The following is a 26,245-nucleotide window of genomic DNA, read 5'->3' on the forward strand; positions in this document are numbered from 1 at the left end:
AGAAGGGCTTTGACTTCACCCTGATGGTAGCAGGGGAGTCGGGTTTGGGCAAGTCCTCTCTTGTGAACAGCCTCTTCCTCACAGACCTCTACAAGGATAGGAAGCTGCTCAACGCTGAGGAGCGTATCACTCAGACGGTGGAGATCACCAAGCACACCGTGGACATCGAGGAGAAGGGCGTGAAGCTGAAGCTCACCATCGTGGACACGCCCGGGTTTGGGGACGCTGTCAACAACACTGAATGGAAGTCCGTGGCGGATTACATCGATCAGCAGTTTGAGCAGTACTTCAGGGACGAGAGCGGCCTGAACCGCAAGAACATCCAGGACAACCGCGTGCACTGCTGCCTCTACTTCATCTCTCCCTTCGGCCACGGTCTCAGGCCTCTGGATGTGGAGTTCATGAAGGCTCTGCATGAGAAGGTGAACATCGTGCCTGTGCTGGCCAAGGCAGACACCTACACCCCGGCTGAGGTCAAGAAAAAGAAATTCAAGACCAGAGAGGAGATCGAGCAGTACGGCATCAAGATCTACCAGTTCCGGCCTTTCTTGACGCATCGCTCGAACAACGTTTGCAACTCAAGATAATCTTGCTGAAATATAATCCTAGGTTCATAGGTGAAAGTGGGCCGGAACGGTCCGGTGCTGCGTTCCGGCAAGACTTTCTGTGCCGGAACGCTGTTGGGGGAAGAGATGCAGCTGCCTGTCAATCAAAATCCGATTGTTGCAGAGTGCAGAAGCAATCACGATTCACGATCCATAATTTCCAACAAGGAAACACTGAGACAGTCCGACCGGGATTACAGTCGCGCCGGGGGCGGGGGGACAGTCGCACCTTACAGTAGGTGGCCGTGAGACTCACGCATTTCAACCAGTTCTCGTTTTGCGGGACTTGAAATTCCTTTAATGTAATTTGAGATTGCATTTGCATGTTCCACTTTTGCATGCATTCCTTCAGACAATATTCAAATTCAAATGCAATTCTAATGATTTTCATTTTAATTTTCATGTACCTGATGTGCACATTCGCTGTCAATATTAAAATGATAATGCAAAGGCATTTGACATTTAATTTTCAAAGTCATGCGCTGCTTTGTAGCTGACAAAATTCAAAAGTTCATTCTAATGTGAAAATTACTATGCAATCCCAAAATAGCATATTCATTTGCCACTTTTGCCTGCGTTATTTGAGTCAATATTCAAATTGTAATGCAATAATGTGATACGCAATTGCATGTTCTAGTTAACACATCCGCTTTGTAGCTGACAAAATTCAAATTGTCATTCTAATGTGAAAATGACTATGCAATCCCAAAATAGCATATTCATTTGCCACTTTTGCCTGCGTTATTTGAGTCAATATTCAAATTGTAATGCAATAATGTGATTAGCAATTGCATTTATATGTTCTAGGAAACACATCCGCTCATTAGAATTGCATTTGAATTTGAATATTGTCTGAAAGAATGCATGCAAAAGTGGAACATGCAAATGCAATCTCAAATTGCATTAACATTTGAATTTAGTCCACTATATGCTTCCATAAGCAAGCCGTGTTGCCAGATTGGGCTACTTTTGGTCACACTGGACGGGTGGATTCGGCAGCTTTTAGACTGGTTGGGCTGGAAATTGTCAATTCCATCTGGCAACCCTGGTAGCAAAATATGTGCATACGTATCTGGTAGCCTACTGGTACTTTCAAATCGCATCGTATTATTATTATTATTATTATTATTAATAATAATTACAATTTACAATACAAATACAACAATTGGGGGTCCCTCAAAGAAAATGTGGGCGCACTGTGCGCGCACAACATCAACCTCCAAGGCTTGATTCAGACCCAGGAAAAACCATGGTATGTACTGTATAACATGATAGCCATCTATGAGCAATGCACTGTATATAAGATGATGACCAAGGGTCTTTCTGCTGCTGACCAAGGGGTTGAGTTCACTTGATGAGGCCCAATTTTGTTTTAGACTCTGTAGGCTACTGTATTTGTTTATTAAGACTTAAGATATATTATCTGAATTTCTCTTGTTTTATCAAATGTTCCAATTATTTTCATTTCTTGTGCTGGTTTAAAATTGCAGGAAACTAGCACAAATAATTGTGTGGGAGAGAGGGGCCGCCGCTACCAAAACGTGCACAGTTTTGGGCCGCTCCACCACCAAAAACTCTCACTCCAAACTTTTGGTGAAACTTGGCAGCCCTAATGTCTTTCTAATTTCGACACCAACACCACGATGTGTGTGTTCAGGGATGCATGAAGCTGGGGGCAGGAGGAGAACAATATGAAACGATGAAGGTTGGGGTAGTAGCCTATAGTTCCTGTAAGAAACTCAAACCACTTTCACCCCTGCCTAGGTTTACTAAATTGATGTTACATATCTAGCTCACGTAATCGCCCCATCGAGTATGACAACGGGCGGTTAAGGGTTAACATACATGCGCCAACTGATATTTTTCAAACTTTTGCTTTTCAAAAACAAAAAACATGGCCGACAACTCTCAGCTCGAGTTATGTTAATAACTTCGAGTTTTCTGCACATTTACACTTGGTTTGGAGTGTGTGGTCACCATAGATGTGCACGTGAATGTGAATAAGATGACCACAAACAGCAACTCTGCTGCCATCCTTAAAGATGTTGTGGCCTATGTTGATGTGTGGTCCAGAAGCAAAACGGAGAATTACTCCAAGTCCATCATCCAGCAGCTGTGCGATATGGGAGCTGAGGTGACAAAAAGATTACTAAGCGAGTCACCCATGTGGTCTTTCAACACGGCCATCCAGCCACATGGGATAAAGCCCAGAAGACTGGTGTGAGGCTTGTATCTGTTCTCTGGGTGGCCAGATGTAAAGATGACGGTGAACATGTGGATGAAGAGCTGTGTCCTGCCTTCAATGATGAAGCCAGTCCTGCGCTCAAGAGAAGGGCACATCGTTCTATGCAGCCAAAAGACCTCCCCGTGCTGACCCCCGAAAATGACACACGCATGAAGAAAAAACTGGACAAGATGATGAAAGAGCTTCATCCAGTGCCGTCGTCACCTTTTTTTACAGATGTGTCCACTTTCATCATTGATCACGAGAATGGAATAGTCTACAGCCCTCTGCTGAAAGTGTCTGACACCATGGCACAGCGACTGAAAGAGATGAGAGAGAGAAGGGAGAACCTCTCTCCCACAGCTTCAGAGATGGCAGAGTCCAGATTATCACCTGAACTCGAGCCTTCTCTTGGGAATACACCATCACCCATCTCCCAGCTGGATACGGATTCTGATGACCCATATGTTGGTGCTCAGTCTTGCTAAAAGAAGAAAGATGGAAAGAAGCAACAAGAAGACACTAGTGACAACTGTCCTGGAAAATCCCTGCACAAGAACGACCAGTGGTTGTCACCTTGCAGTGATGTGTCGAGACCAAAATCATTAGATCCAATTCCGTTCCCTGCTTTATCAGCTGAAGACGAAGGCATAAAACAAGACAAAAAGCCAAGGTTGACCAAAATCAAAAGAGCTGGAGTCAAGAAACAAATTTCTTCAGAGAGTCCTGATGGTAGCAAGAGTGTGTTTACCTTAGAGTGTCCCCCATAGAAAGTAAATCAACCACAAATAAAGATGCTTGTAGTATTTCTGTATCTCTGTCCGCACGGTCCTTTGCTCTCTCAAGTGACTCAGTGAATGCTTCTTCCTGTCCCAATGAAGATGATGGAGCGTTTGAGGACTACTTTTCTCCAGTTAACAACCCACAAAGGCCTCTTTTGCTCAACTTGCCCTCAAAGACTAAGGTTCAGATCCTCTTTGAACCCAGCCCTGGGAAGAGAAAGAGGGGCAAGAGTGAAACCACAGGGCCTATGTTGGCCCCTGCCAAGAGAAAAAAAATTAAGTGTGAAGGAGACCTCCTGGGAGTCCAACAGAAACAAGGAATTGCCTTGTGATCCTGCCAAACAGAGAGCATTGTCAACACAGATCCCACACCTCTCAAAATGCAGTTTAACAGAAGCCAGTAAAGCTTTAGATCAGCAGGAAAGTCCAAATGTCCTACCTCATCACAATGAAAATGATGTGAATTACTATCAGACAACTGGACTGTAAACGGCAGAAACAACACGGACCCCCAGTAATCAGTGGATGTGATGTGTAATTGTTAATTCCTTATGGCCGTTTAGAGCTTCTGTGTTTCACCCTCTGTTTTTACTGTCCTTCCGAGTAGGTAAACATGTTTTGTTGTTCTGCTTTTAGCTTTTTTATTATCCGTATTTCACATAACGTTAAAGGCCTAATGTTATTGGTGTCAGCATTGGGGTCCGTTCAGTTTCATTCAGTTTAGGCAGTTCACTGAGGTTCCGGTTCTTAAATGTTCCTCATTGAAAAGGATGGGGGACATTTGGAATTGGAGTTGCAGTTTACTTCCTGAATTGATTAATTTTAATTGAGTTGACCCCAACCCTGATTGGTGTGAACCTCATGAAGAAAGGATGCTGCAGCACTAGATGTAAAAACAATGTTGCACTGATATATTTAAAAGATCTATGTGTTTTATGGTATCGAATTGTGAAAAAGAGAGAGAGAGAGAGAAAGAGAGAAGGAAAAGACAGTGTTATGGTTTATTCTTTTTATATGGTTTCAGATGAAAAGGTTTTTACTCTAGGCTATTTTATTTAAGGCTATCCCCTATCTGAGAAAAGGCATAGGCGTATGCGCATTGCAAGTTCATTTAAATCCTATGTTAGAAAGGTTCCAATATTGAACGTGCCACTCTGCTGGCCCACGACTCACAAATGGACTCCGCTGAACGTTTGATGGAGCGCCTGCTCTCTTCCATGAGACAACAGATCTCAGCCAGTCCCAAGACCAAGACCACCAACAGGGCAATCCAGACAGACTTGCTCGGCAGCACAACCAACCAATCAGACATGGCTTCCGTAACTCCCCCTCCTCCCCCTCCACTTCCTGCTGCTACCCCAAACCCTCCTCCTCCCCCACCCCCACCCCTGCCAGGCACCACTTATGGTGCATCACTTCTGGCACACTTTTCGTGCGCCACTCCTGGTGCACCCCCACCACCTCCTCCTTTACCTGGGATGCCACCTCCTCCTCCACCACCTCTACCAGGGATGGGGCAGGGAGGTCCACCTCCTCCCCCTCCCCTGCCTGGTATGGGCCCCCCACCTCCCCCTCCCCTGCCTGGTATGGGCCCCCTACCTCCCCCTTCCCTGCCTGGTATGGGCCCCCCTCCCCACCACCCCCTCCCCCAGGTATTGGAGGAGGTATTATTGTGCCCCAGAACGTGCAGTTCTTGGGGGCATCCTACTACGCTCCTCTCCCCAAGGCCAGCCGCTGTCCCACACTGCGCATGAAGAAGCTCAACTGGCAGAAGCTGCCCTCCAGAGTGGTGTCTGAAAGCCAATCCATGTGGTCGTCAGTGCAGTCTGATTCCCTGGAACCTGACTACTCCAGCATTGAGGAGCTCTTCTGTCTGCCAGTGACTGACTCAAAGGCCAAAAGTACCAACACTACGGTCAAACGAGAGCCCAAAGAGATATCCTTCATTGATGCCAAGAAAAATCTAAATTTGAACATATTCTTGAAGCAGTTCAGATGCTCACATAAAGACTTTGTAGCTATGATCCAAAATGGGGACCGTTCCAAGTTTGACGTCGAGGTGCTGAAACAGATGCAGACGTTACTGCCGGAGAAACATGAGATTGAGAACCTCAAGTCATACCAAGGGGAGATAGAGAAGCTGGCCGGTGTGGATCGGTTCTACCTCGAGCTCCTATCAGTTTCATGCTACACCATGAGGATCGAGTGCATGCTTCTCTGTGAGGAGACCGCTTCTGTGTTAAAGATGCTGCAACCCAAAGCTGAGCTGCTGGACGCAGCCTATGAGAGTTTGATGGAGAGCACTCGCCTTCCAAGTTTCTGCAAGCTCATACTTGACATTGGAAACTTCCTCAACTATGGGAGTCACACAGGCAATGCAGATGGCTTCAAGATCAGCACCTTGCTGAAGCTCACAGAAACCAAAGCCAACAAGTCCCGTATCACATTGCTCCATCACATCCTGGAGGAGGCGGAGAAAACCCATGCTGACTTGCTGAACCTTCCGGATGATCTAGAGATCTGTAATAAAGGCTGCTGGAATAAATGTGGATTCTATTCAGGCGGAGTCGAGCTCACTGGTCAAACGGTTGAAGGGTTCTGAGAAAAAAGTGTCCTCTTCTTCTCAGGAGGATATCAAGCAGCAGTATCTCACTGCTATGAAGGGGAACCTGGAGGCCTGTGAGGAGCTGCAGGAGCTCTTTGCCTCCATCGAAAAGAAGAAGGAAGAGCTAGCAGAGGATCTGTGTGAGGACACGTCCCGCCTCTCACTAGAGGAGCTGTTCAACACCATCAAGACCTTCAGAGGACTCTTCCTTAAAGCAATCAAGGACAACCAGACCTGGAGAGAGCAGGCCATCAAGGCAGAGAAGAGGAAGAAACAGCAAGAGGAGGATGACGCCAAGAGACCGAGGGGGGAGAACGGAAAAATAATTCGTAAAGCCCCCCCAGTTCAGGAGGAGGGCTGCATCATAGACCACCTGTTGGCTGACATCAAGAAGGGCTATGCACTAAGGAAGAACACCAGGGCCCAGGCAGACAGGGGCAGCCTGCCCTCTAATGACAAGAAAAGGGATAGCACCCAGCCTGAACATGCCAAGCTTGAGCGATCATCAGCCGTAGATACCCAAGATGGCATAGAAGTGGACAAGGTGGCATCAACCATTCAGCAAGGATCGCAGGACAGACTGCCACACACAGGGGAGTCCACATCAGGCCTTCCAACAGGACTCAAACTGGATTCATCAGAGACCATCGCCCCTCTCAATCCTGGATTGGATCCCCTGCTCAAGGAGGGATCTTCAGAGAGAGATGAGGGCATGGCTACTGAATCCGGGGTTGAGGTTAAGGATGTGAACCGTAACGAATTATCCTCTACTGGGGATGCTACTAGGGAAGGAAACACAGAAACAAAGGTGATGGATCAGAGAGGGGCTGATGGAACGGTGGTGGATGGGTGTCCAGTGTCAGCACCTACCTTGGCCACAGTTGACGGAGACACAAAGTCCAAAGAAAAGACGCAGCAAAGGAGTAGGGGTAGATTTAAACCATTATGGCTTGCGGCTCTGTTCGAAGGCCTTGGCTTCCAATCGAGTCACACTCGAAAATGAGCCATAGCAGTAGAAAAAGGAATCGGGATTGGCCCTTAATGTATTCCTCTCTACCGGTGCCATACTCTCACACATCCACCAGGGGGACCAAACACTTTTGAGATTGCCAGTCTCAAACCCTTTCAACCTCAAAGCCAATGCTAATGCTTTTAGTACTTCTTCCTGCCAATTACAATAAATAAACATCAACAAATCTTTTGGAAAAAAAAGAATAATAAGAATAAAAGAAAGGTTCCAATATTCTAAGTTCATGATTATTATATTTGGTTATCATTTCCACCTTAAGAGCTAAGCTGTGCGTAATATCACCTGCCACCTTAAGTGCGCAGTGCATTCAGGACCGCATTGATTCAGATCGGAGAAGAAGTTGAAAGTACCACAAGTTTCTCATGTTACAACTCCAGTCAGTTAGCCAGCGGTGTGACATCAACAGTAAGGCAATAGTAACACTACTGTTATTTTATGAAACTCCGTTGTCAGATGTTGTTGTAATTGTTATTTCATTTTTATGAATCTGTAATTATGAGTCAACGACGGGTTTTGCAAGAACCACACATACACCCATTGTAGTGTTTGCAATCATCCTACCCATGCCTGAACTGTACCCTGCCTGAACCCACTAAAGAAACCTGAACACAAAGTCAATCTCCTGTCATGTGTGTCCTGATCGACGCCCCGGGGGCGAATGGAGCATACTCTCATTGAACTATTCACCTTATACAGTCCTTTCCCATAACCTCACTAACAGCCTATTTATTTTCAAAGTTTTATTCTATTTTATTTTATCTGATAAAAGGCATATGAACGGAAATTAGGCTAGCCTATGTGTCACGCCAGAAGCCTACATGTAACCTCTTGCACTTTTCAATAAAATGTTATAAATCTAGACATTGTGGTATTTCTTTATATACGTATCCCAGCCTGCCTATCAATTGTTTCTCAATAAACAGTTATGTTCTCCTCATTGTCATACTCCCGAGTCCGATTAAGTATGATTTGACAGGCAGCTAAACTAAATGCCTTCCCAACCAGCGAGACCTGGTTATAGAAATGACGTTGTTTTATTGATAAAAAAGGGTAAAACTGGAAAGAGAAAATAGAAAACTCACATTAATCCCAAACAATTTAACAGACTTCAGTTAACGTAATGTGGAGTCCGTTCATTGATCGATGCAGTCTGTTCAGTTCCCAGTGTGGCGCGCGTTCAGCGCTGGACATATGGCATAGCGCGCATGCGAATCATGAAAGCCTATATTATTATATTTATTATATAGCTCGCATCTAATCGTATCGGATGAGAAATAGACATTAAACGGCATATATAGGCTACACAACAGTAATCACCGCGACAAACAGCTATATTATATTTTAATATGATGACCGGAATATCTCACGTTTGTCCGGTAAATTGAAATCTTCCCGGACACGTTGACCGACACCAATTTTTTCTAACGGAAACCCTGACACACACACACAATAACTTGTGTACGTTCGTACACAACAAACAAAACCACACTAACAAAAAACAAACAAACAAGCTTCTAACAAAGCTAGATAGCTAACAAGCCAACACCTGTGTGGCTAGCCTAGTAAACACTGACACAGCTTAGCATGTAACTCAGTACACTAGTTAACAAACTAACACGTTTGGCTATGGAATGTGATTACATAGTTAACAAACTAACATGTTTGGCTATGGAATGTAACCTACTACATAGTTAACAAACGAACACATTTGGCTATGCCATGTAACTCACTGTCGGTGTGTCGGCAATAAACATACAAACTTGTACATACACACAGCTTAGTAAACAATGCAGGGGGGTATTCCACGTACGTTGATTAGTATATCAGCGATTAAAATAAAAGCCGCTTTCAGGCAACTCGTGAATGGGATTCAAGCCTCAGGTGATTCCTCGAACGAGGATCAGGCTTATGTCATCAGTGTTCACAGAAGACGAAAAATAAGATGTAAAATAGTGCAATACTGCCGCAATTAACAAGGCGAGGGAAATGGTTTGGCAAGAAATTGCTGACCGATTAAATGCGTAGGTCATACTAGCCCCAGTTATTGTTAAATGTTCATATTTTAATGAATGAATATTTACTACTGTGGTGATATCAGTAGCAGGCTACATATAGTCATATTGTCACGATGACATAGTGGTTTTGACCGCTGCCATAGTATTAAATCATCATTTTAAGATGATGGTTCAAATCCCTCTTCAGACACACTTTTTACTGCATTTCGTTGTCTGAATCTAATCTAAAATCTCATCTAAAAAAGTATGTAGGCTATAAAATGATGGTGTAGAGTAGACTCAGAGGATGTGTCAGAGTTGACTGAAGATGGTGCCGTTGCTGATGACAGCGAGGACACACAAGTAAAACAGCTCCAGATTAACCAGTTTCTGATCAGCCAGATGGAGAATCCACAGACCATGCCAAAGTACCAGAGGAACTAGCAGAAGCCTCAGATCTGTATGACAGTGTTATGGCTGCCACCATAACCGGGACAAATGCAAGTGAATTACTCCAGATCATAGCTCAGCGCTTGGAGGCAGAGAAGACAACCTTGGTAGATGACCGGACAGCAGCACTCTGGCCACAGTACATGGAGATGATTGACCTAGTCCGTGCATTCATCAGATTGGAGAAAACTGGAAATTGGGATCAGCACCTTGATAATTAATAATTAATACTAGGCTGGACTATCCCCCGACCTTGTAATAGAACAAGCCCTCATGCGAAGTATGAAACACAACGTTTGGTTCTAGTGGATGTGGGTTCTTTCCAACCCTGCAACATCTGAAATCAACAATGCAATAAAAGAAGTGACAGGGGTAAACTATGAAACTAGTGAACAGCACAAGGACCGTTCTGCATCAACACAGGAAAGAGACAACGCAGACACTAAATAAACAGACATAGGCAGACATCAAAATACTTGATGATACTTGATTGTTGGAGTCACAAAATCTGTTGCCGGGTATGAACACCTTCAACACCTAATCACTGGTGTGACAGCCCATAATACGGTGAATGTGGACCATTCAAAAGAGGTTGGTAGAAGGGTCTTAAATCTCACAACATAGCTATCTATCTCACGGCATTTGATGACAATGTCGAAGCGAGAGGCGTTTATAGCTTCGGTCTGCAAAGAGAATGTGGAGGACTTTCTACATTTCGAAAAACTCCACGTAAGTTCTAACTTTGGAAAGATTACACCACGATTATGAACAGCCTTCATTTAAAGGACATGGTAGGGAAAAAGGTGACAGAATATACCTTCAAGAGGAAAGCACATGCAGTCACCATGGATTACAAATCCACAGTCAAACTGAACAAATTATCTGAAGACTTCCAAGTATGAACTCTGTGGGTATCCACCTGCGCTCTGCTCAAAAACAGTGTTTCTCCCAGTGAACAAACCCCAAATTGCAAAAGCAATATGGAACGCAGTCCCTCATGATGGTGCCAGAAAGAGACATCCCGTACTTTACTTTACTTTTATTTATTTGTATAGCACTTATTAAGACAGCAGTCACAAAGTGCTTCACAGTACATTTGGTAGAATATTGCATAACACAGCAATAAACAGCCAGTGTAATTCATAAAAAAGTAAACAAGCATTTCACACAAGCAATAAAACAAATGATAAAATGAACGAATGATAAAATCAATGCAAATATCAGAAGTAAAAAGAGAAAACAACGTATAAAAATGCCATCCTATATAAGTGGGTTTTTAAACGTTTTTTAAAAAGTGGTACAGACCCAGCTAACCTGACAGTGAGGGGGAGGCGATTCCATAATGTTGGAGCTCCAACAGTAAAAGCACGGCCACCCTTTGTTTTGAGCCAGGTGTGTTTTAAGGAGGGATTTAAAAATCTCCAGGGTCTGAGCGGCCCGTACGTGGAGGGGGAGGCTGTTCCAAAGTTTAGGTGCAGCAGCCGCAAAGCCTCATGGTCATGGGTAAAGGTGAGCCCATGTGGCTGTGGCGTCGTGTTGAAGACAGGCTGAAAGCGATGCAAATTACTCCACCCTGCCCCCACTGTGATAGATGACACCAGTCCAGTATGGAGGGTTACCTGCTGGTTGCCACCTCCAAAGTGAGTTTCTTTAATCTCTCTGCTATATTTACAAGAATAGTTCTCACTATAGTCTACGTCAGTCATGTCAAATTCAAATACACAGGGGGCCAAAATAAAAAATTGTTACAAGTGGAGGGCCGGGCTGGTTCAATGTTTATTAAAACTCGCAATTATTGCACATATTGAACCAATACCAATAACACAGCCTATATTGCACTTAACATTAATCATTAAATTAAATTAAGTAAAACATAAATAAAATCAGTTGCAATATTTTCTCAAGGCTCTTTCAGCAATAAATTGAAAACGTTTTTTTTCTCTTCTTTTTTTTAACAGGTAAACAGCAAAATGTAATTTTCATTCAAAGCTCAATGGCAAGATAAATGCAAAAATGAAACAGCATGCATTAAAAAACAAATCAGTTTGCTGCTCTGATCCTCACCAATGACTGTCTTTTATAATAAAATTAGAAAAGTTAGTGCAAACGTGCAAAACAGTTGCATTAATTTCTTAGGCAACATTTCCCTGGGTCCATTCAACTGGAGAAAAAAATAATAATTCCCTTCAAAGAAATATCAAGTCCAAGTCCTTTCTGCTCACTTGTCTGAGGCTGAGCCCGATACTTGGTGTCTCATCTTGAGTACAAGTTCATTAATGTTTGGGGTCAGGCTCTGAGCTGAGGAAATCCTCAGGATTGAGTTCAGGTGTTCATCAGTAAGATGCACATGCCCAAGATGCTATGTGATATTTTGTTTAGTTTCATCAACGAAAACAGTAGTTCACACACGTATGTGCTGCCAAACATAGACAGCGTGCGAGCAACTTGGGTGCGCAGCTCAGGCATTGTGTCGGGGATGAAACGAGCAAACTCAGCAGCGCCACGGACGCCATTTTGCCTTCAGTGTGTCATTACAGCTCCATTTGGAGATTTGCTGATGCACTTTCCACGTCAACTGCAAATGGATTGCTGAGCAGTTGAAGCCTGCTTTTTTGGGCTTCAAAGTCGGAAAATCTCCGCCTGAATTCGGCGGTTTGTCAGCAAACTGTGTACTCGGGAACACTCGGGAATTGACGGCGATGTTCAGACCTCCACTGTGACTGTGCTGCTACTGCTCATGACTAGTACTGACGTGAAGAGAAGACGCGGGGTCGCGCTCGCTCGCGGGTACTCGGTACGCGCCAATGCACTCGCAGTGCATCTTGGGACTTGTAGTATTATGGTGCTGCGGGCACAGAATAATGCGGGCCGGTTTTAATAGTAATTAAATATCATCCCGCGGGCGAGAGAGAACTCATTCACGGGCCTGATCTGGTCCGCGGGCCTTGACTTTGACACATGTGGTCTACGTGAATAACTACGTCATTCTGGGTCAGGGTTTCTCTCAAACTCCTCAGTCTTTCAAACTGGTGCTTGATATTGTAAATGTGCCTGGAGAAGTTTGAGAGGTGTTCCTGTGTGAGCTCCACCAACTTCTCAATGGAGGTATTCATCAGAGCAACGCATCCGGGTACTTTCCCCTCCCGTAATGTCCACGCCCCTTTTTGGGTGATAGAAGAGTAGAAGTTTGACTGGCGGTCAATGGGAATTTCTGTTCTTTGCTACTTTAATCAGATAAAATAAGAAAACCGTAGTGCTTTTTAGATATTAGGAGCACAAATCCGATGGCCAGTTAGGCAAACTATTATATAGTGTCATTGCCGATCAATGATCGACGTCATTATATAGAGAAAATTAGTGTTGTTCCGATACCGATACTAGTATCGGCATGGCCACCGATACGCACAAAAATGCTGGTATCGGTATCGGCGAGTACTAACAAAAAACAAATTCCGATTTTTTTTTTTTTTTTTTTTTTTTTTTTTTAAGTACTAAAGTTATTTTGTTTGTAAATGTTCACTTGCTGTTGCACTACTACTACGACTGTTTTATATCTTAAATGGATATTGCACTGATTGGCATCTGTGAGAGCCACATTTCAGGTTTTATAAGGGGTTGATTTTCTTGTCACCATACCAGGTAGACAATAAAAAAAAGTTCTATAGTATTCACTCTCTGTTGGTATTTTTTCCTGTTTTACAAAGGTTTTGAGCAGTGCCAGACTAAGTGTTAGCAATAATTTTACATCGAGGTGAGTATGCGGCTCAAAAAACATGTTTTTTTGTTTTGTTTTTTCAAACGCCGTGGTATCGGATCGGTACTCGGTATCGGCAAGTACTGCACGGTCAGGTATCGGTATCGGTATCGGGATCAAAAAATGGTATCGGAACAACACTAGAGAAAATGAATGAAATAAGGGTTGATTCATCAGAGCAGTCATACGTCATCTCCCTGTCATCAGGCATTTGTAGTTCTTCAGTTGATTTGCCGTGTAAATCCCCAGATGAGTGTTACATTAGTTTTCTTAAGATAGGATAATAAATAAATCTGTTCAATGGGCATTTGCCAAAGTAGCCTACTGTTAATCAGTATTTATCCTGTATGGTGTATATGAAGATGTTATGACGTTTTATCATGAAAATAATGAACAGCAAGCTAGATCCAAAACTAGGGCCGGTGGAGGAGGGCAATTGTCACATTGGACAGACTACCAAAACAGAAAAATAAAGTATCTTAACGACAGCAAAAGTGATGGATGTCAGAAATACATTACCTGGAGATTCAATAAGGTACTTTTATATGACAGGATATTGGTTAGGGTTATATGACACCTGTAGCGAGATAGATAGATAGAGCCAAAAGTAAAAAGTCGCTAATAAAAAAAGTCGCTAGTAATTGTATGACGCGCCAAACAATCCGCTGAGATGAAAAGTACGTTTTAGAGCATTTATTGAATAGAACAATCAAACTTGGCGACGTACAAAAATAATCCATAAGCGATCAAAACCAGAAAAATAACAAACTATGCGTATAGAATATGCGTATAATGCGGTCAACAAAAATACATCGTTCCCCTCTCCACTACCGCCATGCAAGGTGCGCAGGTGATTAAATTACCTTGCAATATCACCCCCCATAACCATATGACTTCTCAATACGGTGATCTAGGCAATAAACAAACAATCAAAGTAAACTCACAATAAACCCATTAGCCTGTTATACTAAATACCCCCTAAATCATATTCATACCTCCTACAACACCTCAGGCCTTTAGGTCGGGTGGTTCATCCACATGGATGGAGGCAGACTGAAAGGACACACATTCATTGCCTATTTCATAAATGTTCTCCATATAACGACGTCGATCATTGATCGGCAACGACACTATATAATTGTTTGCCTGACTGGCCATCGGATTTGGGCAGTCTGGGGATTTACACGGCAAATCAAATGACAGGGATTAAAGCAAAAAAAAATCTCCTGACGGAAAAAGAAATTCAGGCCAAATCGGGGCCGGTGGCTTTCCGTGCGCAAAGCGCGCGTGCGATTTTCCGTTCTATGTTCTAATGCTTTGACTTTTCTTTCGAAAAATGTGAACACATTTCCGCGTTGTATAAAATCAACGACACATCGCTAGTCAACTAACACAGCTTGTTTTGTGAGCCTGCTAACAATGTAAAGTAGTGTTCTAGTTAACTAGGTAGCAGTCCAATCCATTACGTTGCAGTATTTTGGCTTGACTAGCGAGTTTGTGTTGTGGTTCTCAACAACGTTGAAACGTAGTTTCACCCTTTTCCATAGTTTTGAATAATAAATGTGTGGACTGACGATGTAGCGCAGCCTAACTTATTCTAATAATTATTTAACATAGTTTTATTGTGATAATTATTCCCCCCTCCTCCCAGACTTACAAGGTCACATTATTATTGGATTGGTTGTTTGCGTGCCGGGTGAAGTTAGCTAAACATTTAACCTGCTAGCTAGCAAGAGACACATAATGTCACTCTCCAAAGGTCTAAAGAGGAAAGTTGACGGTGAAAACAGGGCATTTAAAGAGGAATGGACAGCGAACTATGCATTCATCCTACCTGGTTTCATCAATGCAAAGCCGTTGTGAGACTCACATTTTACGTGCTCACAATGAATGTTCCCTTCCACCTATACATGCGAGTCGTCCTTTCGTCAATGAATGCGATAAAGACGGACTAGAGGAATCGATTGATGCATAAAAACCTTGAGAACTGCCGGATTGAAGTGACGTCCATAATAATAATAAATAATAATAATACATTAGACTTATAGCGCTTTTCTAGACACTCAAAGACGTCCATATCACCAGATAGCCAACAAATAGTGACCGATGGGAGATGCCAGTTTTCTCATTAAGTGAGATTTAATAGCCTAATATTATTTTTTCTATTTTTAATGAATGGCTCATTGTAATTATTATCCCTAGTAATGTAGCGTGTTTGCTCTGTCGTTTCAGGAGCATATAGGCTAAGCGGATTCAGCTTTCTTTCTTTTTTGCGCCGATTTTGTTGTCAATGTTTTTCATCAAATTAAACTGCATTTGCTTTGTTACTGTTCACATGTGTAGTGCAGTCACATTCACATAGCCTATAAGTAAACATTAAGTTTGAATGATTTACTGAGCTGGCGTTACTTTTTTCAAACCACACACCGCATGTCGGCTATTTCAGCACCACGCATTGTCCACCTATTTATCACTATGAGGGGTTCAGCGTCAGTGCACCCCGCTCTGTTACTGTCGCATAATTGTAGCCAATAAAGGCCTATATGTAGGCTATATAGGCTATTATATATCATTTATATACCTAATACCAACATCAAAATAGATTGTATGCCTCTACAAATCATATTACACCAGGTAAAATCCGTCACAACTTGGAATAAATCCGTCACAACTTGGAATAAATTTACGGAAATCTGTCGTAGCGACGTAATCCCTGAAATTAAGAACTCCAAATCCCTGATGACAGGGAGATGACGTATGACTGCTCTGATGTCTGAGGCTTGATTCGGATCCGCTTTTCCATGTTTCACGTCAGGGTGATGCCTCAATAAGTGGTTTCCGTAGATGTGTGGTGTTTCCACAAAATGTAACCTCCACTGCGCACAGCTTGCATATGGCTTTGCTTTTGGCGACTGTAAAAAGTATTAATGTGTGTAGACTTCCTAACACTGTAGGGTATTGACTTCCTACACTGTATGAGGGTGTAGCAGGTTACTTTCTGCTGGGTTAGTATTCTGCGTTGTGTCTTTTTCACGAAGAAACACCGGTTGGATGAGCAGTGGATTTATTCCCTTTAACATAGACACATCAGAAACAGGTGTCACATCAGTTCTCTTCCACCATCCACATACTGTAAAAAATAAATACAATGATGAACACCAACATATTGTGACGTTAGAATTATATCTATCTCAATTTTTGTCAACATTTAGTTTTCTACATAATCTGATCCATTAGGTGTTTATTAATGCCTGTGTGGTGTTATCTTTAAAATGTTGACATTTTTCAGTTAGTAATTAATCAAATACAAAGGTTCCATCTCATAGAACATAATGGAATGTAAAAACTTTGGTGCTCAATATCTCTGAACTACCCTAAATGGAGATAGAACCTTCTCATTCTAAGCTCACGATATACTGTATCACGAGGCAACATCGCCATTACAACTGGCACAATGTACATTCTCAAGACCAGCGCGCGCCTCTCCCCTCACGTTCACACGGTGGCTAGCTGCTAGCATACAACCTAGTAGCCAGTCTCACTCCTCAATCTTAATCAAAACAAAATATAAGAAGACAATTTCTTCTACACAGCTTAGCAAACACATAAACATCCACATTATATTCTGTTACAGTGTGTGTCGCAAAAATATTCAACCCCAAAATCTCAAATAACGATGGAGAGAGCAGAAAAAGACCGTGTCACCAGCTCAGAGTAAAACGCGTTCTGAGCTGGACCATGCGTGTCACCGTAATAGCGCCCCCACGGGAAACAAAAAAATGTATGCAATGTAATTAACGTAGGAACCAATAATCTCAATCTCATTTTGGGGAAATTCACAACACAAATAAAATAGCATAATAAACAATATTGACTTGGCTACAAGGGCATAGGCTACTGTAGGCTAATGTATCTTGCTGTAACCTTCTGTACTCTTCCTGTAGTTCTGGGTCGGTGTACATTTTGGCTCTGAATTTTGTCAGCCTAGCCTTTGCTAAAGCTCTCATTTTTTTCCACCTGCTGACTGTCTGCAATGAAACAGGACATAAAGCAAAAAATATAAACAGTTAGTACATGTTTACTCATTATACATAATTAGACAATAATGAAGTAGCCTATATAAATGTCATCTGTCAACTGTATCATATCACCGCTGATTGATTGATTTTCAACTGCATGAAATACCATAATGTCTATGGTTCACAGAGTCGGTCAGGAAGTCCAACAGCCAATAGCACAGCGAGGTGTTCACTCCCAGCCCATCCAGTTTTTGTACAAGCTGCTGGGGGATGATTGTGTTAAAAGCTGAGCTAAAGGTCCCCCGACCTTGTAATAGAACAAGCCCTCATGCGAAGTATGAAATGTTTGAAACACAACGTTTGGTCCTAGTGGATGTGGGTTCTTTCCAACCCTGCAACATCTGAAATCAACAATGCAATGAAATAAGTGACATGGGTAAACTATGAAACTAGTGAACAGCACAAGGACCGTTCTGCATCAACACAGGAAAGAGACAACGCAGACACTAAATAAACAGACATAGGCAGACATCAAAATACTTGATGATACTTGATTGTTGGAGTCACAAAATCTGTTGCCGGGTATGAACACCTTCAACACCTAATCACTGGTGTGACAGCCCATAATACGGTGAATGTGGACCATTCAAAAGAGGTTGGTAGAAGGGTCTTAAATCTCACAACATAGCTATCTATCTCACGGCATTTGATAACAATGTCGAAGCGAGAGGCGTTTATAGCTTCGGTCTGCAAAGAGAATGTGGAGGACTTTCTACATTTTGAAAAACTCCACGTAAGTTCTAACTTTAGAAAGATTACACCACGATTATGAACAGCCTTCATTTAAAGGACATGGTAGGGAAAAAGGTGACAGAATATACCTTCAAGAGGAAAGCACATGCAGTCACCATGGATTACAAATCCACAGTCAAACTGAACAAATTATCTGAAGCCTTCAAGTATGAACTCTGTGGGTATCCACCTGCGCTCTGCTCAAAAACAGTGTTTCTCCCAGTGAACAAACCCCAAATTGCAAAAGCAATATGGAACGCAGTCCCTCATGATGGTGCCAGAAAGAGACATCCCGTACTTTTCTTTACTTTTCTTTATTTGTATAGCACTTATTAAGACAGCAGTCACAAAGTGCTTCACAGTACATTTGGTAGAATATTGCATAACACAGCAAATAAACAGCCAGCGTAATTCATAAAAAAGTAAACAAGCATTTCACACAAGCAATAAAACAAATGATAAAATGAACGAATGATAAAATCAATGCAAATATCAGAAGTAAAAAGAGAAAACAACGTATAAAAATGCCATCCTATATAAGTGGGTTTTTAAACGTTTTTTAAAAAGTGGTACAGACCCAGCTAACCTGACAGTGAGGGGGAGGCGATTCCATAATGTTGGAGCTCCAACAGTAAAAGCACGGCCACCCTTTGTTTTGAGCCAGGTGTGTTTTAAGGAGGGATTTAAAAATCTCCAGGGTCTGAGCGGCCCGTACGTGGAGGGGGAGGCTGTTCCAAAGTTTAGGTGCAGCAGCCGCAAAGCCTCATGGTCATGGGTAAAGGTGAGCCCATGTGGCTGTGGCGTTGTGTTGAAGACAGGCTGAAAGCGATGCAAATGACTCCACCCTGCCCCCACTGTGATAGATGACTCCAGTCCAGTATGGAGGGTTACCTGCTGGTTGCCACCTCCAAAGTGAGTTTCTTTAATCTCTCTGCTATATTTACAAGAATAGTTCTCACTATAGTCTACGTGAATAACTACGTCATTCTGGGTCAGGGTTTCTCTCAAACTCCTCAGTCTTTCAAACTGGTGCTTGATATTGTAAATGTGCCTGGAGAAGTTTGAGAGGTGTTCCTGTGTGAGCTCCACCAACTTCTCAATGGAGGTATTCACCTCCCGTAATGTCCACGCCCCTTTTTGGGTGATCGAAGAGTAGAAGTTTGACTGGCGGTCAATGGGAATTTCTGGTCTTTGCTACTTTAATCCGATAAAATAAGAAAACCGTAGTGCTTTTTAGATATTAGGAGCACAAATCCGATGGCCAGTTAGGCAAACTATTATATAGTGTCATTGCCGATCAATGATCGACGTCGTTATATAGAGAAAATGAATGAAATAGGGGTTGATTCATCAGAGCAGTCATACGTCATCTCCCTGTCATCAGGCATTTGTAGTTCTTCAGTTGATTTGCCGTGTAAATCCCCAGATGAGTGTTACATTAGTTTTCTTAAGATAGGATAATAAATAAATCTGTTCAATGGGCATTTGCCAAAGTAGCCTACTGTTAATCAGTATTTATCCTGTATGGTGTATATGAAGATGTTATGACGTTTTATCATGAAAATAATGAACAGCAAGCTAGATCCAAAACTAGGGCCGGTGGAGGAGGGAATTGTCACATTGGACAGACTACCAAAACAGAAAAATAAAGTATCTTAACGACAGCAAAAGTGATGGATGTCAGAAATACATTACCTGGAGATTCAATAAGGTACTTTTATATGACAGGATATTGGTTAGGGTTATATGACACCTGTAGCGAGATAGATAGATAGAGCCAAAAGTAAAAAGTCGCTGAGAGACGCAACCAGGGTCTGGGCTGGTAATTGTATGACGCGCCAAACAATCCGCTGAGATGAAAAGTACGTTTTAGAGCATTTATTGAATAGAACAATCAAACTTGGCGACGTACAAAAATAATCCATAAGCGATCAAAACCAGAAAAATAACAAACAATGCGTATAGAATATAGAATAGAATAGACTTTATTGTCCTTGTACAGTTGCCTATACAATGAAATTGTAGTGGTTCTTCTGAAGGTGCAAAAACAGAAAAACATATTCACATATTCACAAACCTATACACATAACATATCACAAATATTACACACTAGACAAATTCAAAAGCGAAAATGCTATAAAACAAGCTAAGAGACAATGAGGTCCGTGGTGCAAATAAAGACAACAATATTAAGAAAATAAAAACAACTATAAAAGCAAGCTAAAAGACATGAGGTCAGTGTCTCATCATATGACTTCTCAATACGGTGATCAAGGCAATAAACAAACAAGTAAACTCACAATAAACCCAGCCTGTTATACTAAATACCCCCTAAATCATATTCATGCCTCCGACAACACCTCAGGTCTTTGGGTGGTTCATCCACATGGATGGAGGCAGACTGAAATTCTGTAATCCTACTTTGATTGTTTGTTTATTGCCTTGATCACCGTATTGAGAAGTCATATGGTTATGGGGGGTGATATTGCAAGGTATTTTAAGCACCTGCGCACCTTGCATTGCGGTAGTGGAGAGAGAGGGGAGCGATGTATTTTTGTTGACCGCTGTTAGAGCAAATTATCAATAAAGGCAGCCTGTTTCGTTTCAAGATGTATAAGAAATGATATTTAATATTTTCCTCTATAGAAGGAGGAAGTTTACAGGTTCGTCAGACGCATCTGAAGATTCAAAGTTCCTCGTAAAGTCAAGATCATTCATTACATCTCAGTATTTATGCACTCAGGTACCCTCAGGTAAGAGGTCCGCCCTCGAGTGAGGTCTAGACCAATCATGAGCAATGGGTGTGGATTTGTACATCGAGGAAGATGATGGGGGATGAAGGTTAAGGGGGAATCGGCCCCCACTTTCTCCTAGAGACACAAAGGTGAAAAAGGAACACAATGGCTACAACTGGTTTAGTCTGGTCTTAGAGTACTGGGTCTGGGGAAACACAAAAGTCCAAAACTGCTCTAGATGGCTTAGTCCATCTAGGTAGAAAAGAGAGCAATCAGGTCTTTGTAATCATTTAAATATGTCTGTTGTCTAGCCAATGTCAAGCTTCAAGTAGAGAAACTGGTTTCATTTTGTGTTTACAACAGGAAATCAGTTTCTATAGCTTTCTCTAGATATTAAATTTTCTGTTGTGAAGTTTGAATCTTAAATGTAGAAAAATGTCTTATTACATATAATAGTTTTCTCTCACACCGCATTATACGCATATGACACAGATGAACCACGGATGAACCAGATGAGACACTGACCTCATGTCTTTTAGCTTGCTTTTATAGTTGTTTTTATTTTCTTAATATTGCTGTGAATATGTGAATATGTTTTTCTGTTTTTGCACCTTCAGAAGAACCACATTTTCATTGTATAGGCAACTGTACAAGGACAATAAAGTGTATTCTTTCAACCCTTCCAACTTCCTGAATGAGCAGGGAGAGTTTGAGAAGCCTGAGGCCTTCCTGCCCTTCTCTGCAGGTATATAGCGCAAAACAAAGTACATCGCTATAGATAAATGTTGATGATGGATGGAAATAAATGGCTGATTTAGCTTTTTTCTTGTTATTGTTGTTAATGTTTCAGGGCCTCGTATGTGTCTTGGGGAAGGACTAGCTCGTATGGAGCTTTTCCTGATTATGGTGACGCTTCTGCGACGCTTCCAGTTTGTCTGGCCTGAGGACGCAGGGGAACCTGACTACACTCCTGTGTTTGGAGTTACTCTGTCCCCCAAGCCCTATAGACTAGGTGTAAGGCTGAGAGGGAACCAGTGAGGGGGAAGAGGTCAGGTATAGTCTGATATTATCGATGTGATATAGTTAAACCCTGTATGTTGTTGTTGTTGTTGTTGTTGTACGTAAATCTATTGTACTTGCTATTGTGTTTTACACAAATAATTGTTGCTGTCAGTTTTGCTTTGTATAACCTTGATTAAGATTGATGGAACACTTGGCGCACTGTGTGACAAAATGTTGGTTCAAGTAAATATGTCTTCCTCCTTCGTCTCCTTCCTTACATGCGTTACCATTGAAGAGCATACGTTGTTAAAATGTTATTGGACTGGTATGTAATATTTTTGTAAAATAAATAGTTAGCAAACATTAGTTTAACATAAGTTATGTGGAATGTTTGGCTTGCTGAATTCTTAATAAAAGTATTTATAAATGATTGTTCTGCAGTTGTTCCTCGTCTCTAAAGCATCTTTCACACAGGTCACAACCAATGAATCGAGACTAGCAACCTGTCTTGTACAGTTGCAATCAAAATTATTCAACCCCCAATTGCACATTAGGTTTATTGGCAAACTATTTCTCAGCTGTTTGCAATAAACAAATTACACAATAACTGTTTAAGTAGTTCAATGAAACTAATATTACACGTTAAAAAAAAAAATCCAAATTCAACACAAAATTCTACTTGAGTAGGCTACAGCTCAAGCAGGAGTTGAAAATGTGAGAAAGATGCGGTGCCAACAACAGATTAACATCGCTATTAAAATCGATTTTCTCTGACCTAGCAAAAGTGAACCCTCGCATATGGAGTATACGGTTTAGCAATCGGTTTTGCGAATCACATTATTGCATTACAATTTGAATATTGACTCAAATAACGCAGGCAAAAGTGGCAAATGAATATGCTATTTTGGGATTGCATAGTCATTTGCACATTAGAATGAACTTTAGAATTTTGTCAGCTACAAAGCAGCGCATGACTTTGAAATGTAAATGTCAAATGGCTTTGCATTATAATTGTAATATTGACAGTGAATGTGCACATCAGGTACATGAAAATGAAAATGCAAATCATTAGAATTGCATTTGAATTTGAATATTGTCTGAAAGAATGCATGCAAAAGTGGAACATGCAATTGCAATCTCATATTGCATTAGCATTTGAATTGAGTCTACTATATGCTTCCATACCTTGGTAGCCTAGTGACCATGTCGTTGCTCATTGATAGTACAGTATCGTGTCCTCACTCTCCATAAAATTGGATAGCCTGGTTATATTACCCCACATTAACCACTGTAGCCTACTGTCTATTCATTGACATGTACATACTTTTATCAAGCTGAAGCAAGCATATTTTCTTCAGAATAGTCATTTATTAGTGACGTTGATTACTGTGAAGTCAATGCGGACGGTGGTCAAGTTGTTAATGTAGCCTCGCGCTACGTGCACTGAATATGAATGTAAAAAGTAAATATATTTGCATGAATATCAATATGTACAGTAAAGATATATCTATACAGTGTGATGCGTACAGGACAAGGACGAATAAGATATGTGCAGTGCGCACGTATCCTTTGTGCACTCCTTCATAATACGTGAGGCAATATTTCTTATGTCGGTGGAAATGGTATCCATTTCAAAGCGTTTCTCCTCTTTCATACTTCTGCCAGCGGAGGCGCAGTTGATAATTTCTCCAGTTTCTATGCGTACGCATAGCTGCCAGTGTGCTTAGAGGTGCGCACAGTTTCACAAGATCTCGCCTCTTGGGGTATCGATGATCATGAAATGCATCTGCGTTTCCTGGGGCCTCATTTATAGAAAGTACTTTGGATCAAATTTTATCTTACCCGTGTCGTACGTAGAAAACCACGTCAAAGTAGTGATTTATAACATTTCAACGTGAGTTAATTTGACGTGGAAACGATCGTAGCTCTACGTCAGGTAATTGACTTGACGTACGCACATTACCTACTGGTTATGCAGAGTTATTACAGGCATTTTTCAGAGTTCTGTCTGGCTTTTGACTGACCATTTATATGCAACGTTTGCAGGAAAAGTGCTATACAAATACAAAGTTATTATTATAGGCAACTATGGGCGTCAAAAAGGGTGGTACAAGATGCTCGTTCATGTGCACAACATTTTAGAGTTGATTGTGATTCATAAATGGAAGCAGGCGTGGGACTTGCAAATGCCACTGGCGTGCGCACCGTTTTATTAATCCGAATGTTGGTGTGGGTAAATGTTCTTGCTTTGCGTAGGTACGCAAGCCGTTTACGCCAGTTATACGCAAAGCTTTATAAATGAGGCTGGTCCCATAGGCTACATGAAGTCAACAATCAGCTCAGGAACACAAAATTTAGAAATATGTAGAGAAAGATAGACAGTTTAATGTATACATCTTCCACTGTATCCAAAATATCCCAAATATAATGCTTAATATGTCCGGGAGCCATGGGGTTGAACCAGCTTTTCTGCTGTTTCTTGTTGCATCAGCCATGACTGCAGCATCCTCACTCAAATGAGAGGACGTGACAGAGTTAGGACGTGACAGAGTTAGGACGTGACAGAGACAGCCACTGAGACAGCCACTGAGACAGCCACCGAGACAGCCACTCACACGGCAACTGACACAGCCACTGACACAGCCGCTGACACAGCCACTGAGACAGCCGCTGAGACAGCCACTGAGACAGCCACTGAGACAGCCACTGAGACAGCCACTGAGACAGCCACTGACAGCCACTGACACAGCCACTGACACAGCCACTGAGACAGCCACAGCCACTGAGACAGCCACTGAGACAGCCAATGAGACAGCCACTGAGACAGCCAATGAGACAGCCACTGACAGCCACTGACACAGCCACTGACACAGCCACTGAGACAGCCACTGACTCAGCCACTGAGACAGCCACTGACAGCCACTGAGCTTTTTTTTCCGGAATATTATTCCGGCGTTTCGTGACCAGGTTCTCCTCCACACGCCTCAAAGCTTCCTGGGTCATAAACAACGATACCTTCCTCCTGAGGAGAGCTGCTGCTTGATGATAGGCTGGCTGAAGGGAACCTCCCTGATGACCTGGTTGGTGGAGGGAACCTCCCTGATGACCTGGTTGGTGGAGGGAACCTCCCTGATTGGCTGGTTGGTGGAGGGAACCTCCCTGATGACCTGGTTGGTGGAGGGAACCTCCCTGATGACATGGTTGGTGGAGGGAACCTCCCTGATGATCTGGTTGGTGGACGGGACCTCCTTGATTGGCTGGTTGGTGGAGGGTACCTCCCTGATGACATGGTTGGTGGAGGGAACCTCCCTGATTGGCTGGTTGGTGGAGGGAACCTCCTTGATGACATGGTTGGTGGAGGGTACCTCCCTGGTTGGCTGGTTCATGGAGGGAATCTCCCTGATTGTGAGACAGTTTGACCTCCAGACACTTCCTCCTCAGGCTCATGTCCAGCCTGGGCTCTTGCTTCTCCTGCAAAGCCCTCTGGGAAGGGTTGGTGTCACCAGTACTAGCCGGCTGGGGCAGGATGACCGTTCTCAGGTTAGGCTTTGTGTTCAGGTTGGGGTTAACCTGTGGTCTGCTCTTGTCCCTCAGCCGGCTGTCCCACAGAGAGAACACAGAGCCGGTCACATGGCCCATGACCCTGCTGTCTCCCGTGGCCAGCGAGGGCACCAGAAGAGGCGTCAGGTCTCCCACGTACCTGGTGACCCGCTGGGGGAAGCCCCAGAGACGATGGCTGAGTTTGCCTCGGACGTGCGACTCCAACTTCTCTCTGGTCTCCTGAGAGATGAAGGGGACGGAGGCGGCCCGCAGGAACATCATGATGGGCTTGCCCTCCGTTGCCGTGGTGACAGGCTGGCACGGAGAGTTGGCCCGTGGGCAGGAGGCACTCGTGCCGGACTCCAGGGGGCGTCTGGGGTGGCACTGGGCCTCCGGGGGTCCACGCCTCCACTGCACGACCAGCCGGCCCGGTCTGGGGGAAGGGCTCTGGTTGAGAGTGGCGTGGGTAGTACTCTGCTCGGGGCTCTGGTTGAGAGTGGCGTGGGGGTTAGTGGTCAGGTCTTGTTTGTGCTGGTTGTGATGGAGGTCCGGGTCAGAGTCTTGAAAATCCAGAGACAGCAGGGGGTCACGGGTCGTGTTCTCAGAGGAACTGTGACAGGCACTGGAGTCTTGCTGGCAGGCTGAACTTTTTGACTGGAAGAAGTCTGGCACGCCTGGACACCTGTCCCCCCCCCCTCTTCTGTTCCTATGGC

The 26,245-nt window shown here is 43.0% G+C and overlaps 1 protein-coding gene and 1 pseudogene across 2 annotated transcripts; both read left to right on the top strand.

Moving 5' to 3' along the window:
• Positions 1-23: 23 nt before the first annotated feature.
• Positions 24-587, top strand: LOC308171130 (septin-4-like; the record flags this gene model as incomplete). The annotated part of the gene is made up of 1 exon (XM_080545999.1): positions 24-587. One exon carries the CDS (start codon positions 24-26, stop codon positions 585-587), a length of 564 nt encoding a protein of 187 aa, XP_080402125.1.
• A 4,502-nt stretch (positions 588-5,089) lies between these two features.
• LOC308171131 (inverted formin-2-like) lies at positions 5,090-22,028 on the top strand (annotated as a pseudogene). Its single transcript has 2 exons — positions 5,090-6,643; positions 21,921-22,028. The product of its transcript is annotated as an inverted formin-2-like (transcript).
• The last annotated feature ends 4,217 nt before the right edge of the window (positions 22,029-26,245 follow it).

The sequence above is a fragment of the Nansenia antarctica genome (assembly GCF_963989245.1).
Source record: "Nansenia antarctica genome assembly, chromosome: 15".
In the NCBI taxonomy this organism is placed as follows: domain Eukaryota; kingdom Metazoa; phylum Chordata; class Actinopteri; order Argentiniformes; family Microstomatidae; genus Nansenia; species Nansenia antarctica.